The following is a 16,906-nucleotide window of genomic DNA, read 5'->3' as shown; positions in this document are numbered from 1 at the left end:
ATATATGCACCGTATATGAAATAATAAGCTTTTGTGTATTTCTGTATTAACAGATATCTGACTACATTAAACCCCCCCACATTCAGGTGTGGATGTTGAGAGGTGGCTATAGCATCTCTGTCAGCTTAGAACTGGCCCATCAAATTTTGCCTAAAAAATTGTTCATGCTTTGAATTGTGGGTTTATGATCTGCACAGGTTGAGAATTATCAATTGTTTATAAGATATTTTCTTCTGTGGGAATAGTTAACCACCTGAAAAAGTCATATTAAGATTACTGGAATTGTAGCTTTTCATTTTAGCCATTGACATTATGAATTATATAACATTTTGAAATACTATTTGTAATGCTATTAAAAGACTAGTGTTGGTATCATTATATTTTTCCTTCTCTAATTGGAGACTGTATCAGTAGGTTTTATTTTGTTGATCCAAAGAGATCTTCAGTTTTTTAATACTATCATGCTATTACAATTAATATCTGCTCTTAATCTAATTTCATTCTTATGAAAAATATAATGCACTGAATCTGGAAAAAATAATCTGGTTAGTGATGTGATTCATGTAAAAATCTCATTTTCAAATGGCGTTAATAGATAAGATAGAATGTATAATTAAAGTGAATTCAAGATGTATTGAATAAACCTCATAAGGAAATTTTATATGAAAATAGGATAGATAATAACTATTTTGGCTTTGTCTTTTAAGATGCCATGTGTCTAATTAATGAATAATAGATTCCCTATACTTTCAGAGCAGAGAAAATCAACATCAGGAATTTCAGTGATCCCAAGGATGGGGAACATTTCAATATAACTTTAGGAAGTTCTGTTGTGCATGATGGAACTTCCAATATTTTAATTATCACATAGTTAATCTTACGGTAGAATTCAGCAAAGGACAGGTGAATTAGAAGACTCCACAGAGAAAATATCTGTTTACAAGAACTGAACAGAAGTGCCAGGAGGATCCGGTGTCATTGCATGAACGTCAGGGTCTGGATAGGAAACCAGTTCCTACTCTGGGAGTATGTGTTCTGTCCCACAAACGTGAGCTGCCTTCAGACAGTTGGGAAGACCTGCCCCTAGATCCCTCTTTAAGGATAGAGTTGGATGTTCTGGGCCTGCTGCAGGCATTGTGACAGTTACCTTGTTGAAATGCACAGTAATATTTGGTTCGTTGCCTGTGAGCGTGGCATCTTTAGAGAAGGGTTTTACAACTTCCTCTCAGTAGGTCAGTAGTAATAATTTTTAAAAGACTGGTATTCAGTTACTCCTCTGTATAATTCCTTGAAAGCTGAAGTTACACTGCAACAAAGGTGGTTATCACAAAGGCTGAGAAACAGATTGGAGCTCTGACAGTCGAGAGGCAGCGTTTGACTTACAACTGGCTGGCATAGAGTTTCACCTGCAGCTGAATGGAGGCCTCTGTGTTCTAACAGGACAAAAGGGTGACGAGAGAAAGGATGGTGCAGCTTGTGCAGCTCAAGTTATTGCTCATTGCTTCTCATGAGCCAGTAAAGCTGTGCCCTCATTAAACTATGCCTGGTGCATCTTTCTGCCCTCATGACTGGGACAATATCTTTTGCTGCTGTAATAGTAATCCAGCGTCAATGAAAGAAAATGTCAGTCACTTTCATGAAACTTCTCAGCAGAACTGAACAAACCATAAACGAGGATGTCGAGGAGAGAAATTGAACCTTTAATATATTTAGCAGAGCAAGAGCGAGGATTAGTAATCCCTCTTCTATTAAAACTGACTTAAAAGATCTATTGAGATTAGCTCAATGGCTTTTCTTTATTGCTTCACAGAGTGAAGCATCAAATATTTTGACTGCAAGAAAAGGCTGATTCTTGAAAGTCTTACTGAGGGTAACATCTGTAAGCCAGCCAGGGTTTTCTTTCTCTCTTACTGATGGCTATTCAGCAAGATTTCCAGATTTACAAACTGAACTTGGGATAATTACTTGAAAAAGTTATGTGAAGATTTACGGTTTATGTCCTTCTGCCTTTCCAGATTGTATCTTGTCTTTTCATTCTTTTAGTAGTCAATCAGCAGCCTGAGGTCCTGGCCAAACTGCAGGGCGCCTCTGGCTCTGTGTTCCACAGCCCTGCGTGCTTGGGGAACAGCTAGACCACACCACAGCTCCCTTCCAGACTCTGTGTTTCATGGCCCTCCTGGAGACATCGGTCTTTTCCCAAGCTAGGTCTCAGTTATTTACCTGTCCTGGAAGTCTGAAGCAATTCTGTGTCCACTAGTTTTATTGTAAACTGGTTTTTCCTATTTACACCTAATATAACCTTAAATTTTCTGTCTAGTGTCATGTCTAACCTTGAATTCTCTGTCTTTACAGTGCCCTTTCTCTTTTAATTTATTCTGTGTCTCTCTCCATCTGTTGATAGTTTGGGTTGCTGGATTTCCCAGATGAACTGATAATAATAACCCAATAATACTGTAAAATGCATAAGAAATAGCATCCAACTTGTCTTACTGTAATACTCTTCTTACGGTGTGGTCTGCCCTCAAATGAAAAGCGTAATCTAAATGCATACTTGTCTGAAAATTAAAATGAAAAGTCTGAGGTTTCTTCCTCAGCCAAGTTTTTACCCTTTGTATTTTTTTCTGAAAAAAAATGAGAAAAAGTATCTATCATACGGCATTTTTATAAAACAGAAAAAAATATATGCATGTTAAAGAACCTCAAACAATAGCTGTATTACCGTCTTCTGTTATCATATAATTTGCTGGAGTTATTATTATGGATTTATCACTTGAAATTTTGGGTGTTTATGAATAGCAGGAAATAGAAGTACATTTCCACCCTTTGTGCTTGTGGGATAAAATTTAATTTATGACTTGTTCTTAATCCCCTTCCGCTCCCATCCTTTCCCCTCCCTTCCCAAGTTCTTCCCCTTCCAATTTCCTTTCCCTTCTCTCTGTTTTCCCCTAGTCTATGATTTCATATGTTAATTGATTCTAAAACATAATGTCTGCTAACAGTTTTATGCTAATCAGAATTTTTGGAGCTTTAACTCATGATTTTTGACCACTGGACAATAGGAGGGGCAATGTTTATGAACAGATGTCTTCATGCCTTCTCTGGACAAGATATTTTTCAATTATTTGATGTTATTCTCTGTACCACTTTCACAATTACTGGCTTGCGTGTAACTCTGAACAGACAGCTTTTCATGGAATACTGGCTTTTCATGTAATAATTCCCACAATATTAACTTCTTCCATAATGTATCTGATGAATGATCTGATTAAATAATTTACTTGTTTGATAAAATTTATTTGTTAAATTTACATAGAATTAGGTCTAATATAGAATCTTTGGAAAGAAGAACACATGAATAACAATGAAAGTGGACAGCAGTGAGATGAATAGGATGGACCCTGATGTTTTAAGATTTCTTAATAAATTCATACCAAAAAATTGCAACTACATTTATCTACCAACAGTTATTATCAGTCTATTTCCTAGTTTTCTCTTCTTTCTTTTCTGTCTACTCCTGTCTCTTAGATAAGGTTCTTTGGCACGGTTGGTTCAGTTGCTGTCTTTTGGAAAGTAACTAATACACTTCAGACATTATTTCAGCCTAATTAATACTGAGAACATCCTAGAATATGTTCATGCATGTGCATATGTACATGCAGTTAAATTAGTACATGAAATACTCTATGTATGCCTCACTCCCTTCCAACACCTGGGGGAAGACTCTGCTGCAGGTGCCCATGTTTTCCTGAAATGTTACCCTGTAATTTTAAGAGTAAGGCTTGTGTAGTTGACCATGGTAGTGTAGGGCTTTTTTTTTCCATACAGATGTATTTTGTGAATTCTAGTCAGAGCTTTCCTCAGTCCTTGTTTAAGTTGGAGGGTTAATTTCATACATGATAAAACAAGAATCTTATCTTCCCTCTGTATCACGTTTTTGGTGGTTTTCTTTTAAAATAAATCCCTTGGATTTCCTTCAGGTCCCCTTATGTTATGTAAAGATCAGCAGTTGCAGCCAACAGCCATATCAGCTAAACCAAGGAAATCGTCTGTGTTTTGACCTTTATTTAATACAAAGACAGTAGGTTAAAATAATACGTAAAACTGCCTTATACTTAAATCCCTGGAGTTTTTCTAGTCATGAAGATTCTAAAAAATTCCTATCTTAGATTTTTCTTTTGTTTAATCTTACTTCTAGAAAGTAATTTCTGCCTTTATTTTTTTTATTTCAGTTTTACAGTTACTCCCTCTTTTCCTTTATTCTGTGCATTTTTTCTCATTGTCCTTTTCATCCCCGCCTCCGATCCCCCAGATCCCTCCATTTGTTGTTGGTCTCCCTGAAATAAGGAAGTAAGGAAGAGAGATATGATAATTATTTTGCTGATCTACTTGACTAATGTTATAGATGGCCTGCATATTGATTAAGATCATGCAATTGTCTCTAGTTTCATGTTGCTGCTAGTCAAACTACCGGTTGGGGAAGTAGTACGACTGATGAAAAGTCGCCTTGTGCTTCACAGGCGGTATCTGGAGTCCTTCCTCTGTGCTGTACTCTTCTTTCCCCCATCTCTTCCACCATTGTGGTTTTTAAGAAGAAAAACTAAGTGTGAACCAACAATCCATCATGCAGCTGCTTTGGCTATTTTTTAGAATTAGGTTTTGGGTAAGTTTGTAATATAGGGGGAGTAACAAATCAACATGCATACAAGCGGCACAGGAGATTCTTCTGAGGGTTTTCATTCATCTGTAGGTAAAGGGTGGTGGCGATAGGTCACAACCTAAAAAAAGTTTTAAACAAGGTTATTTTCAACAAGAATTCTGTAATAAAGGAGTAGGCTTTTGTTTAGGCAAGCCATTGACTAGCCATGCTTGTTTTTTCATTGCTTTTGAAGCTTCATACAACTTCACAGACACTTTTCCATGACACAGTGTATTCATTTGATGCATCTTTGAGCTCTTTGTTTCTGAAGACTTGCTGCAATGTTGATCCAGTGAAGACATTCAATTTATTTGAGAAAGATGACTTAATTACCCTGTTGCCAGAAAAATAGCAACCTTCCTCGGGTTAAGGATGATACCTGTGGCAGCAGTATAGGGTGTCTAAAGGTATTTTTAGTTGCTGATTAATGGAATGTATACTTCCAAGATCCTAAAAAATCAATGGTAACTTTTGTTTTAAGGTAATACATTTGTAATTAGTATGTTCTTCTCGGGATGCTACCATGCTGTGTCTTCATTTTCTTTCTGAAAGCTTTAGCGAACTGCCCCCCCCCGTACTATTTTACTATTTTGTCAAGCAGAATTTTCAGCTGTCCTGAATGGATTTCAACCTAAACTTTATGAATAGCTTAAATGCTGCAAAAAGGAAGAAAGACAGACACACAGGCAGTTGTGAAGGCTAGTTCTATTTTTCCCATATGATACAAGGCAATATAATTACATTCTATTATCAAAATGTCATTGTGCTCATATTCCCAGAGTGATTCAGTAACATTACAGGCACAACTCTTTTCTAGTGTTACAAAAGGGCCTATTGATCACTTCAACTTTCTAAAGAATGTTAAAATGTTCCCTTGGAAGTGCGTAGGTCTTGTGCAAAAATGACTCTTGTTCCGCAAGATTAGGGAACAAAATAAAGTCTCTCTGATTTAGTCATGTGTTTTAATTTTAAACTTGTGCTGTATAGCCTAAGTAATAGACAATTTCAGGAATACCGTGCATGACTTGGCTTGCATAGTGGCACATGATTGTTCATACCACAATTCCAAACATTTTCTCAGAGCTATTTCTCATACTAAATGCAAGGCAGGAAATAGAGTTGCTGAGTATTATTAGTTAAACAGATAATTCAAGAGGTTGAGCAGGGTGAGTAAATCACATGTGAATCTGTTCAGTACTGGTTTTCAGGTATTTTAGGTAGTCAAGTGGCAGCACTTGTTAACTAGAAATTAGCTCGTAGTTGGAATGGGTTATGCAGAGTGTGAAAACCGGCTAGAAAACAAGGATTCCCACTGCTGTAGAAAATTGTTGATGTTTTGATTTGTTTGTTCCGTGAAACAGAAACAAGACCTTACCAAAAACTGAAGGGATCGAAAGGAGCTCTTGCCTCAGAAGAGCTGACAGAGAGAAAGGAAGAGGGAGTCGTGCCAGAGTAGCCAGTTGCACTAAAGTTTGTGCTGTACACATAAATATTTATTGATTGAGTTAAAAATGAGTCTAGCACTGGAAACTGTCCTTAATTCTGTTCTCTGTTTAAGAAACCTTCCGAAGGAATTGATGCTTTCTGACAAAATACGTTTTTCATAAAATTCCCAGCTAGCTCTAATGAATGTTGCAGTGAGTACCACAACACCACTGCTGACAGGAAAGCAAATGTTTTCTGTGTGATATGGATTCCCAATTCTACATTGCTCTGTGGTAAAAATGGAAGATGTGCGATGTAGGTCAGCATGGTGTCAATTCTAACAAATTAAAATACAGATGCTTCCTCTCAAATCAATCAAAGCATCTGTGAAACTTCACAAATTAGAAATAATGTGGACATGTGAATCTACTTGACACTGCACAAAATAATCACTGTCTTTTATTGTGGTTCTCAATAGCTCTCATACGTAGAAAAATATGTTGAAAATTTGTAGGTGCAACATAAAAGTTGCACAGTGACTAAACTATAAAAAATATATTTGTATGTTAAATGTTAATGCATTAGTCGAAGCATCAGATCAGAAACTTGGCGTGGATTTTGGAAAGAGTAAATGATCTTTTACCATTGTCATATGGGGGAAAATCCCAAGTATTTCCTTTCATCTTTTGCTGATGCTATGTACAAAATGTGAATTGTGTTTTAGGCACTTGCGGTAATGAAGCCCTAATTGAGTACAATTCCAAGTATGTCCTATTAACATAGATATATTTCTCACATCCTCACTAGAATAAACCTGAAACGTATCTCTGTGCAATTCCAAGTTTGTTTCTGCCACAGTAAAGAGTGCCTCCTAGGCACTTAAACTTGATTCTTTTTCTGGGTGTTTGGATATTTTTAAATTATGTTTTATTTGGAAAATTATTTTTCCTATTTTTCTTATGAATTGCACCTTAATTGCTAAGTCCAGTTTGTGTTCTAGCTTCATTAATATTTGGTTCTGGCTTAATTGTTTGAATTAATGGTGTATGCACAAATTATAAATTATTGTAAAACTGTAACAGTTTCTCACAAATGATATCAGTAGTATAGTTTTAAGAGGCAATAAAGGATGTACATTCCTTACTATAAGAAAATTACTTGAAATAAGGTAGGCACCAATCTCTCTTATACAATAGAACCCTATTAAAAACAGATGTGTAAGAACCCTGTTAGTTTAGTTGTAAGATATTTTCCTCCTCTACTTTTCATCATACCTTTTATATTTATTATTTAATTAGATAGCACAGTGTATTTACACAGGTGGAATAAAATACTCTCTGGTCTTACTTTATCAATTTGATGCTTCCTTTTTTTTGGAGTTTGAACTAAATAAAGCCATTCTTTCATTTCAGTTTGGAAGACGTCACATAGAAGATCTTTTTAATGAATTTCGAGATGGACGAAGACTTCTGGAGCTCCTGGAATGCCTTACAGGCCAAAAACTTGTATGTGTATATCAACACGTTTACTGTATATTGAAATCTTGGTGTTGTGATAGTTGTAGTCGGTGTTGTTCATTAATTTCCACCATTGATGAGGGCCTGTGGAAACACTATTTTTTAGGGATATGAATATTTTTGACTTTCATTTGAAATTGAGGAAGCATTGCAACTGAGAACTAGGCATATATTTGAAATTAAAATGTTCTATTTTATTGTATGCGCTTATTAAGGAAGTGTGGCAAAGAGAAACAAGACTGAGGCAGGGTTCATTTAATTGTGCCAAAAACAAGGGATGGAATTTAATGTGTAGAATTAGAATATTTTGCTACTTACAGTCGATGTATTGGATGGGTCCATGACTGAAAGGAGAGAACAGCTTGCTCTTAATAACCTGGAAATTCTAAAGTGGCACATCTTATGTATTTTTGAATATCCTCTCTTGTGTTCCTGCTCGGACTTCGTGAGCTTGGGATCTTTCTTTGAAACTTTCTCATAAAAGAGTAATGAAGCAGGCTGGGAGTTTGAGAATAAAAATCCGGAGGGAATATATTTGTAAATAAATATTAAACAAACTAATCGTTATCTGTTTGGTTGTCATAGTAATGTTCCTAAATTGTACCATGGAGAAGACAACTAATCATAATAAAAACAATCTGGAATTATCTGATTTTGTATACACTTCAATGATTCATTCACTGAAAAAAGTCAAGATACAAAATTACCTTCCAACTGTGGATCCTGTTTGTTTCACAATTGCCTTTATTTCATATTGGGAAGCTGTGTATGCACAATGGATATATTCTCACTGTTGTCATAAACTTATGAAACAGAAAACTATGAGTGTAATAGAAGATTTTGGTTATGTATAGTGTATTCTAGCTTCTGATTTTGGGCAGTCAAATTGGTTGTATTTTCTTTGTAGGCAAAAGAAAAGGGCTCCACAAGAGTTCATGCTCTGAATAATGTCAACAAAGCACTGCAGGTTTTGCAGAGAAATAACGTAAGTAATCAGCCATACAAGGTCAGAACGTCATATAGATAGCATTCTTAATGCTTTGTTAAGTGTTGGATCAGACTCTGGCCTATATATACAATTACTGGAGTGAAGACAGTTTTATTAATGTGACTTGGATACTTTGTCGTTCAGCACCAGGATGGAATGTATTTCAAAGACTTTAAAATCTGCTGCCAGGAAATATTTGAATAATGTATCTGTAACAGATGCTATCTGATGACTGATCAACGTGCACAATTTTATGGTAATGCATGGTGTTTAAAATACATTTTAAAAGGTTAACTACAAGAAGTCATCTATACCTGGTTAGAGGGTGCTACCTATCAAAATACCTACTCACAAGCTCTGACGATAATGAAGTCTGAAAAAATGAGACTTCCTACAAGAAGTCTTTTTGTTAAATTTTTATTGATGTCTGTTCCTTATGGTTCATAACATTAAGGAAATGAATCATATCAAAACCACTTTCCAATCTGCTTTGTCAAGATTGACTTTTCAAGCCAGTATCCTGTGCATCGTTTTTGAGTAAATATTCTCATATCTTTCTTATGCAAGCATTCTAATGGACCCATAACTTTAGCAGACATTTTCAGTGGCCAACTAATTATATCATGTCTCCACCTCAAAAATAAATTCAAAGAAACTAAAACATTCACTTAAACTTAACAGTAAGATGTGATGGAGCAGTGATACTGTATTCTGTGCTGCATATCATATTGGATTTCTTGATAGCTGCTGTAGGTCACTAAACATGCTTGAGTTCAGCTGCTGAATAAAGTTATCGATTTTATAAATCTAAGGTAATGCTTATCCATCTGATGATTTGTGCATAAATGAAAGTGACTTTATAAGACTGGCATAAAGACCTCCAGCTTGATTTTCATTTTTTTAAACGGAATGCCATGTGAATAAAATGAAGGCAAAGCTTCTAATTCTTCAGAATCTTCAATATTTGACATTGTTGAAAAAATCAGCAATACATTATTTCACAGAATACAAGAAAGTTTTCACTGCATACCAGGAATATGGTTACCAATTTTCTTAGTAAATGCTTTTTAAAGTATTTATTACTACATATCAGCTAAATCCATTAATGTGTTGTTCACTCAGTTTCCAGAGCACAACAATAGTCCTTTTCAAATATAGAAAGAAAACAGAGAGTATTACAATTGAAGAATATAGAAGAAAAAATGTTCTTTTAGAATGTGAAGTGATCATCCAGTGGCCATCATATTCATGTAATGAGAACCTTATAAGCGATATACAATATAAAAATTAGTTTAGTGTTTATATATACTATATCAAACTAGCATAAAGCGAAAAGATCTGGCTCTGAAATAGTTTCCTCAACCTTCCAAATCATCTCAGGAGGGATTTCTGTGGGACTTCAGGTATGCAAAACCAATGGTTCTAAAGCTATTTAAAGCCTGTGACCAATCCAGATTTTTTCTGCTGGTATGTGCCATCCTTGCTCTGAGGTTCTGCAGTCATCTGGGTGGTAACAGATTGAAAAATGCTGCTGCTTCCAGTGAAACCATTTTACAGATTCATTTTTTGTCCTATGGAAAGGTGATAGTGTTGGGGCAAAGGGTTGCCCCAGTATAGTCTCAGGCAACGCTGAGGTGAACTGGGAAGTGTTCCTCTGTTTGGGTAAAATAGGTGTAGACTCTATATTCAGGCTTCCATTTCCAAAAACAGATGGAGGATTGGCCTGTAGAACATGTAAGTGATACCCTAATAAGCTTTGTAGTGGGTCACTTGCTACATGGACTCCCTTTGAAATTTAGGATATAAAGTCCCAAGTTCCACTTGGGAAATGTTCCAAGACACTGTTGCTTAGAATGAATTGCCAGTCTCGTATGTTTTTAGTACAAAAATGGTGAATTCTTTAAGAAAATAGTTCTTAGAGAGTTTTAGCGTTCTTCACAAAATATCTAGTTTGTATGTAATTAGTAAAAATGACCTATACGTAGATGCAGTGCAACAAAAAAAAAAAAAAAAAAGAGGCGGCTTGTTCTGAGTGTGCATAACCTCTAGTCATTTTACAGATGTAACTTCAAATAGCTTCAGAAGTTCATTACAGATAAGCAGACAGTACTTTGTGAAGGAATGGGGTACTTTACCATATAAGTATCAGTTCTTACCATGAAAAACAGCATCTATGAAACAATAAGGATGCAAATTTTAGAGTCATAGTTTCCATGCAGAAAAGCCCAAATTGGGCTTTCTTATTTAGATAGCATAAAAAGTGGGGGAGGGTGAAGGATCATTTTGCACGTGCAGGAAAGAATATTCCAGGGTGATAAATGCAAATGCATAAATCCAAATGCATAGTATAATTATGGAAAACAACATTACTGGACAAAATAAAGCGGAAAAGACTTAAATAGATCACAATCACTGATTTCTCTGGACTCTAGAACACATCCTGCCTTGCCTTATACAGTGCAGAATTTAAATAAGAAAAATGAGTTCTTTTTTAATCTAAATGCGTAGAATAATATCTTGGGTTTGTAGGTTCTTAGAGTGCCTAGATGTGTGTGTAGCTTTCAGCAAACTGTTATGTGAGGTAGTATGGAGCATAATACAGGAGTTTTTCTGTGTCACCCATCAGTTTTGTGATTTGTAATTGTAGAGGCTTAACATAAAAGGTTTTTGAGTTATTATTAACTATTACTTTTGATTGTGTATTTTCGTAACATGCTATTACTGGAATAATTGGAAATAGATCACTGCTTGGGTTTTGCCAGCTCATTAATTGTGCCATTTAGAAAACATGAGTTGGATGTTTACTAAACAACAGAAACCAAATGAGAGATTTGCCCTAGGCCATCCCTCCCTCTCCCTCACCACAAATAAAGTTTAACACCAAATATATGAAAATATTACCAACATCTTATGCTTGCTATTAATCGTATAATTTTTTGTTGTTGTTGTTGTTTCTTTAATAGGTTGATTTGGTAAATATTGGGAGCTCAGACATTGTGGATGGAAATCATAAACTGACCCTTGGTTTGATCTGGAATATAATCCTAAACTGGCAGGTGAGTGGCACCGCTGTTTACTTGCCATGAAATACCTTTATTCCACTGACCTTTTTTCCATTATTATTCAGCCACAACCTACAAAGTACACATAGACATTGGAGACAATGTCCTAAATCAGCAAGTTTTGTGGCAGTCTGTTTACATATTATCTAGGATATTAAGAAACCTAATAATAGGTTTTAGACTAATAAAACCTATTAAGACTAATATAACCTATTATAACCTATTTAGACTAATCTATAACCTATTTAGACTAATAAAACCTAATAAGGTTTTAGACTATGTGAAGCAACTCTTTTGACTCTAATTGCACAGTCAAATGTTGCAAGAGAATATATAATACAGTTATTGTAAGAAAAATGGATAACATAGCTTTCAGTCACTTTTCTTTTTAGTGTCTTAGAAAGAGTGACTTTTATATTTTAATGAAATAATCACATTTGTTGCTATTCGCTGCTGACCCATCCTGCCAAGAATTATTTTGTTGCAGATGAACAGTCAATAATCTGTTTCCAGTTTCGCATCCTGCAGCCAGGACCACATTAGGGCAGAACTGTACTTATATATTACAACAAAACTGTCTCTTACAAAAAATGTCAGTCTCTTAGTGTAAAATGTTAAAAAAAAAAAAAATGGTAGAAGAAATGTGCAAGAAAGGAATAATGAGGCAGTTCCAGTCTGAGTGGATATCAGCAGCCCCATTGAGGAGAAGCAGTGGTAGAGGCATTGCAGCAGACAAGATTTGACTCATTCTTGCCACTCTCATTTCTGTTCAGTAGAAATCTTGTGGCTTTCCGTATCCCCTGTGGTGATTGTGTCCTTTCTTATCTAGCCTGTTTTTCAGATTATTATTAAAAGTTTCACTGAAATTGAACCATTGTTCTGAGTTGAGCACCTGCTGCCAAAGCTCTTTATGGTACTGAATCTACCAGAGTTCCTATTTCCTTGAAGCTGCTGCCCTCTTTCTCACAGTTCTGTGATCCCAGCCTCACTGCTGCATTAAGATTTAAGCAAAAACAAAAGAAAACAATTAATTTCTGACGTGTTACATCTGACAAAGACTGTTTAAGTAGAAAAAACATTCTATGTTGCAGTGTGTAAGTTGTTTTGTGGTTTTTTTTAAAAGCAAAACTACTTTCACGTCAATAATGAAGAAAAACCCTAACAAAAATCTTTGTTAAGAGTCACAGCCAAAATCATGATTTTCTTCAGAAAAAAAGCAAAATAATAGGCATATACATAAGGTAAATATTTCAGAGCAAAGTGCATTTCAACAGTCAGCCTCACTGGGAGACACATTAAAAGCATCAGGCCTGATGTGCACTTGTTGCAGAACTGGTATTTTAATTGGGATTACCGTTTTATTTTATTTTGAATTACAATGGTGTAAATGAAATACAAACAGTTCTGTCAATCCACCTTGAATCAATGAGCAAAGAACAGCCTTTACTTTGATAGGTGTCTTGAACATCTACGAACATGTTCTTAAAGGAGTTCTTTAAAATGTGCTTTGAAAGAGTTCAGTGGTTTCTAGCTATAAAAAAGTAATCTATGCAGTCAGAATACATGAAGTATGTAAAAATTAAGCTAGTAAAAAATACTAAGTCATTCTGTCAGGGAGCTGTAAGGTCCCTGTTTGGATTGAGAAAAATGAAAACACCTTGCTTTTGGAATAACTTTTTTAGATTTCCTCCTTTTTCCCTCTCTCTCTCCTTGGCGCTGGCATCCTGAAGCCAAGGGCCAGTCTTATAAAACGTGATGCACCTGAGTGTTGGGCTTAGGTGAAACGGATGTGCAAACCTGAGATGGTGCTCCTTACACACAGTTACTCGAATGCAGACCCTGGGACGTGGTCCTACAGCAGGGAGATCAGAGGTCCGCTGCTGCTGTGGGCCAGGCCTGGGCACGCTGCTTTTGGACGCTTAGTGTGGTGACAAGAATAGCAGTGCTCCCATTCCGTTCCTAGCTCTCCGTTTGGGGGTTTAACGTTTCAGAAGTTATCTGTGGTGGTGCCTGTGTTGCCCTTTGCCCCCTTCTATTCAAAATGGATTCTTTTCTTACTACAGTAGTGTAGGTCCATCCCCCAGGAAGAGCAAGTATTTCTGTTCTATGGAAGTTGAAGTTTCCTACACCTTAAAGCTTTGTTTCCTGCCAGAATGTACTGCATTAGAAAGCAGAAGTAACAAAGAAATGAGTATCAGAGGTCACCTCATCATCTGGCAGCAAGAGCCAGAGCCTACTAGACACTTTGAAATGGCTGTAGTTTTTGAATGGGAATGGATGCTGAGGGAGCTTACCACCCAAAAGCTCTTTAGGCTGATGTGAACACATCTCTATATACTACTCTTTCCGAAGAGTACATCTTAACTGAGAGGCCTTCAAAAACTTTCTTCCAACCTCAGTGTCAGACAGCACTTTTCCGCTCAGACCCTGATCTTGCTTCAGGGCTCAGCCGTCTCCTGTGGGCGGCGTGGGGCAGCACCCACAGAGGCGTGGGATGGCGTGGCGTGGCGTGGCGTGTGTGGCACAGTGCTGCGTGGTGCTGCCAAGCTGCCGGCTGGGGTGGGAGGGATGGCAGTTGTAGAAGCGGAGTTTCCTACCATTTCTCACTGAATAGGAAGTGACCTCAGCCTTCAGGATGAGATCAGACCCTTTTACTTTGTTATTTTAAATGTCTGCCATTCCCTAGGAGACAACAAAAAAACCCCATAAATTTAACAGTCTTCACTGCGGAGAAATGCAGGAAAATGAGAGAAAATCTTTGTCCATTTTCAGTGCATTAAAACCAACAAGATGAGTTTGAAACTATTTTGTATTTGTTTATTCAAAAGTAGAAATAAATGCTAAGTTTTTGGCTTTCATCTCCTTAAATGAAAACTATCCCCTGGACTCTTCTGAATAATTGCCTTACTGATGGCCCATTGGTTTTTTGTTTTTGTCTAATTTCCTCTGTTTTTGCCTAATTTCCTCTGCTCATACTTACTGCTCCTTTCTCTTATTTAATGTCAACTGAAACACGATTTTTTCTGCATGTTATGAACTTTTATATTTCTAAATCTTGTGTTTCGGCATTCATTCAGCTCTCCTTTTATAAGAATGAGTGTTGTATTTTTCAAATGTTTTAGTTTGCTTATAATATTCAGATAAATCTTCATTTGTAAATACAAGCACATGATAAAAATACAAAATGACCATGAAATCCTGGCTTGAACAATTGTCCATTACCATAATATCAAGATTTTCTAGTCTTTCATATGCAAGAAACGGTGCAAGAGATGCTAATCTTGAAACTTCTTGTTAGCACCTGGACTCATGAAAAACAAAATGTTATATTTTGATAGCAGTGAAAGGTTTCTGCCTGGAAATACAGGAAGCAAATCTCTTAGCTTCTTGCATTTAGTAATTCATATCTTCATTTATTCAAATGGTTGAATTAATTACTGTGAAACTAGCAAGCAACTTACTAGACTGAACAATGAAATGGTCTCTGTTTGTTTTTTTTTTCTCCAGTATCATAGTAATTAATTGGTTTTTGTTGATTATTCTTTGAGATTACAGTTTCTGCATGTTATCTTATAGTTTTCACAGTTTCAAAGTGGTCCATCCTTTTTCATAAAATAGCTTCTGCGCTGAATGTTGTTCTTCGACTGATGCTGGCTGCAGAGGAATTCAAGTGGAGAATTATAAAGAAATTATATACTTCATAAGCAAATAATCAACAATAAGCAACTTACAGTTAAATTATATCTTAGGGAGTATTTTAAAAGGGCTACTAATCTTTACAAGATACATGGAGAAAGCAGTGATTTAAAAGGGATTACTTTACAAGAAAATAAATTAAAGACTTCTTAATAGAAGGTTTTGGTGCATTTTCACTAGTAAAGAATTTATTAAGAAATATATAATCAACTCCATTATGTCAAACTCCAGACTAATATTTTTAGAAGCCCTCAGAATTAATGGCTTTTTGTAAAATAATAACTGTAGGTTGGTGTGGTTTCTCTAATGAAAGAGGAATATGAACTAATAATAAAAAAAAAATAAAATGAAACCTGTACAATACTTCTAATGCATGCATTGAAATTCACTTTTCATCCAAGTGCATGTATGCAAATATAGTTTGCACATTTAAGTCAGACACGTTATCAACTGTGCACCGAGCACATTTATTTTGCCTTGGTACTTATTTCAACTCTCTCAATGAAAGAAGAATGCTTTTCATCATTTTATCAACTTTTTCTGTAAGGTATCATATTGCCTAAGGATATAATTCCAAAGCAAAGAAAACTACAAGGAGAAATACTTAGTTTGAATGAATTTTGTTCCTATAAGTGGTGCAAATGAATGTGCCACCTTTCTTCATGCATGGAAAGCTTCATGTGGCACAGGGATGAATGTACTGAATGCATCAGCAATGGTGACCAACAAGTCAGTATCAGTTGTCTTCAAGCATTCAGAGTTGACTGATATCATTACCCTGTGACACCAAGTATGTTCTGTAATTACTTAGCAGTTTTTTCTTTAAGGCTTGAATCTAGGCATCTGAAGTTTTTTGTGTCATTAAAAAAAAAAAAAAAAAAGTTCAATGGTTGTTGAAATTCTGGCTCTTATTGCAGGTCAAAGATGTAATGAAAAACATCATGGCTGGACTGCAGCAGACGAACAGTGAAAAGATTCTGCTGAGCTGGGTCCGCCAATTGACTCGTAATTACCCACAGATCAATGTTATCAATTTCACCACTAGCTGGTCTGATGGATTGGCTTTCAACGCACTCCTTCACAGTCACAGGTAGGAAAACTAACTTTTCATTATTTCAGTGAGCTTGTAACAGATGGGTGTATCAGGGGGTGTATGAGGATGGTGTACGTATTATGTGGAGGTTTTAGCTGCTTCCTGCGTGGGTTTTTCAGCATTCTTTTAATGGCTGCCTGTTAGCTTTGACCTGGGTGCTGTGTTTAGTGTTGGGCTGAATCCTCTTGTCGACGGAGAGGGTCTGGGCTTTTCACAGTGCAACCGAATATGCTTACTTCAAATCCTTTTCTGGAATTTCATTGTATATACCAAGTAGATAGTCTCAGGGAGTACAGGCTTGGAAACTTTTGAGAAGAGCAAGGAATAGATCAAAAACTGAGCCTTTGAGGCTGTCCTAGAGGGAGAAGGAGATTTTCCTGTGGAGACTTAGAAGGGGAAAATGTAGTGTTCGTTGAAAGCCTCTGACAG

The 16,906-nt window shown here is 36.2% G+C and overlaps 1 protein-coding gene across 3 annotated transcripts in view; it reads left to right on the top strand.

Moving 5' to 3' along the window:
* DMD (dystrophin) overlaps window positions 1-16,906 on the top strand; it is a 1,176,878-nt gene that overhangs the window by 268,541 nt on the left and 891,431 nt on the right. For all 3 annotated transcript variants that reach the window (XM_063343608.1, XM_063343591.1, XM_063343600.1), the window contains exons 3-6: window positions 7,534-7,626; window positions 8,546-8,623; window positions 11,590-11,682; window positions 16,302-16,474. In XM_063343608.1, the coding sequence (XP_063199678.1) occupies window positions 7,534-7,626; window positions 8,546-8,623; window positions 11,590-11,682; window positions 16,302-16,474 (437 nt within the window). The remainder of the gene's footprint in view (window positions 1-7,533; window positions 7,627-8,545; window positions 8,624-11,589; window positions 11,683-16,301; window positions 16,475-16,906) is intronic.

The sequence above is a fragment of the Chroicocephalus ridibundus genome, chromosome 1, assembly GCF_963924245.1.
Source record: "Chroicocephalus ridibundus chromosome 1, bChrRid1.1, whole genome shotgun sequence".
NCBI classification, from domain to species: Eukaryota; Metazoa; Chordata; class Aves; order Charadriiformes; family Laridae; genus Chroicocephalus; species Chroicocephalus ridibundus.
The sequence above is the reverse complement of the archived record's forward strand: the minus strand, read 5'-3'. Positions and strand labels throughout refer to the sequence as shown.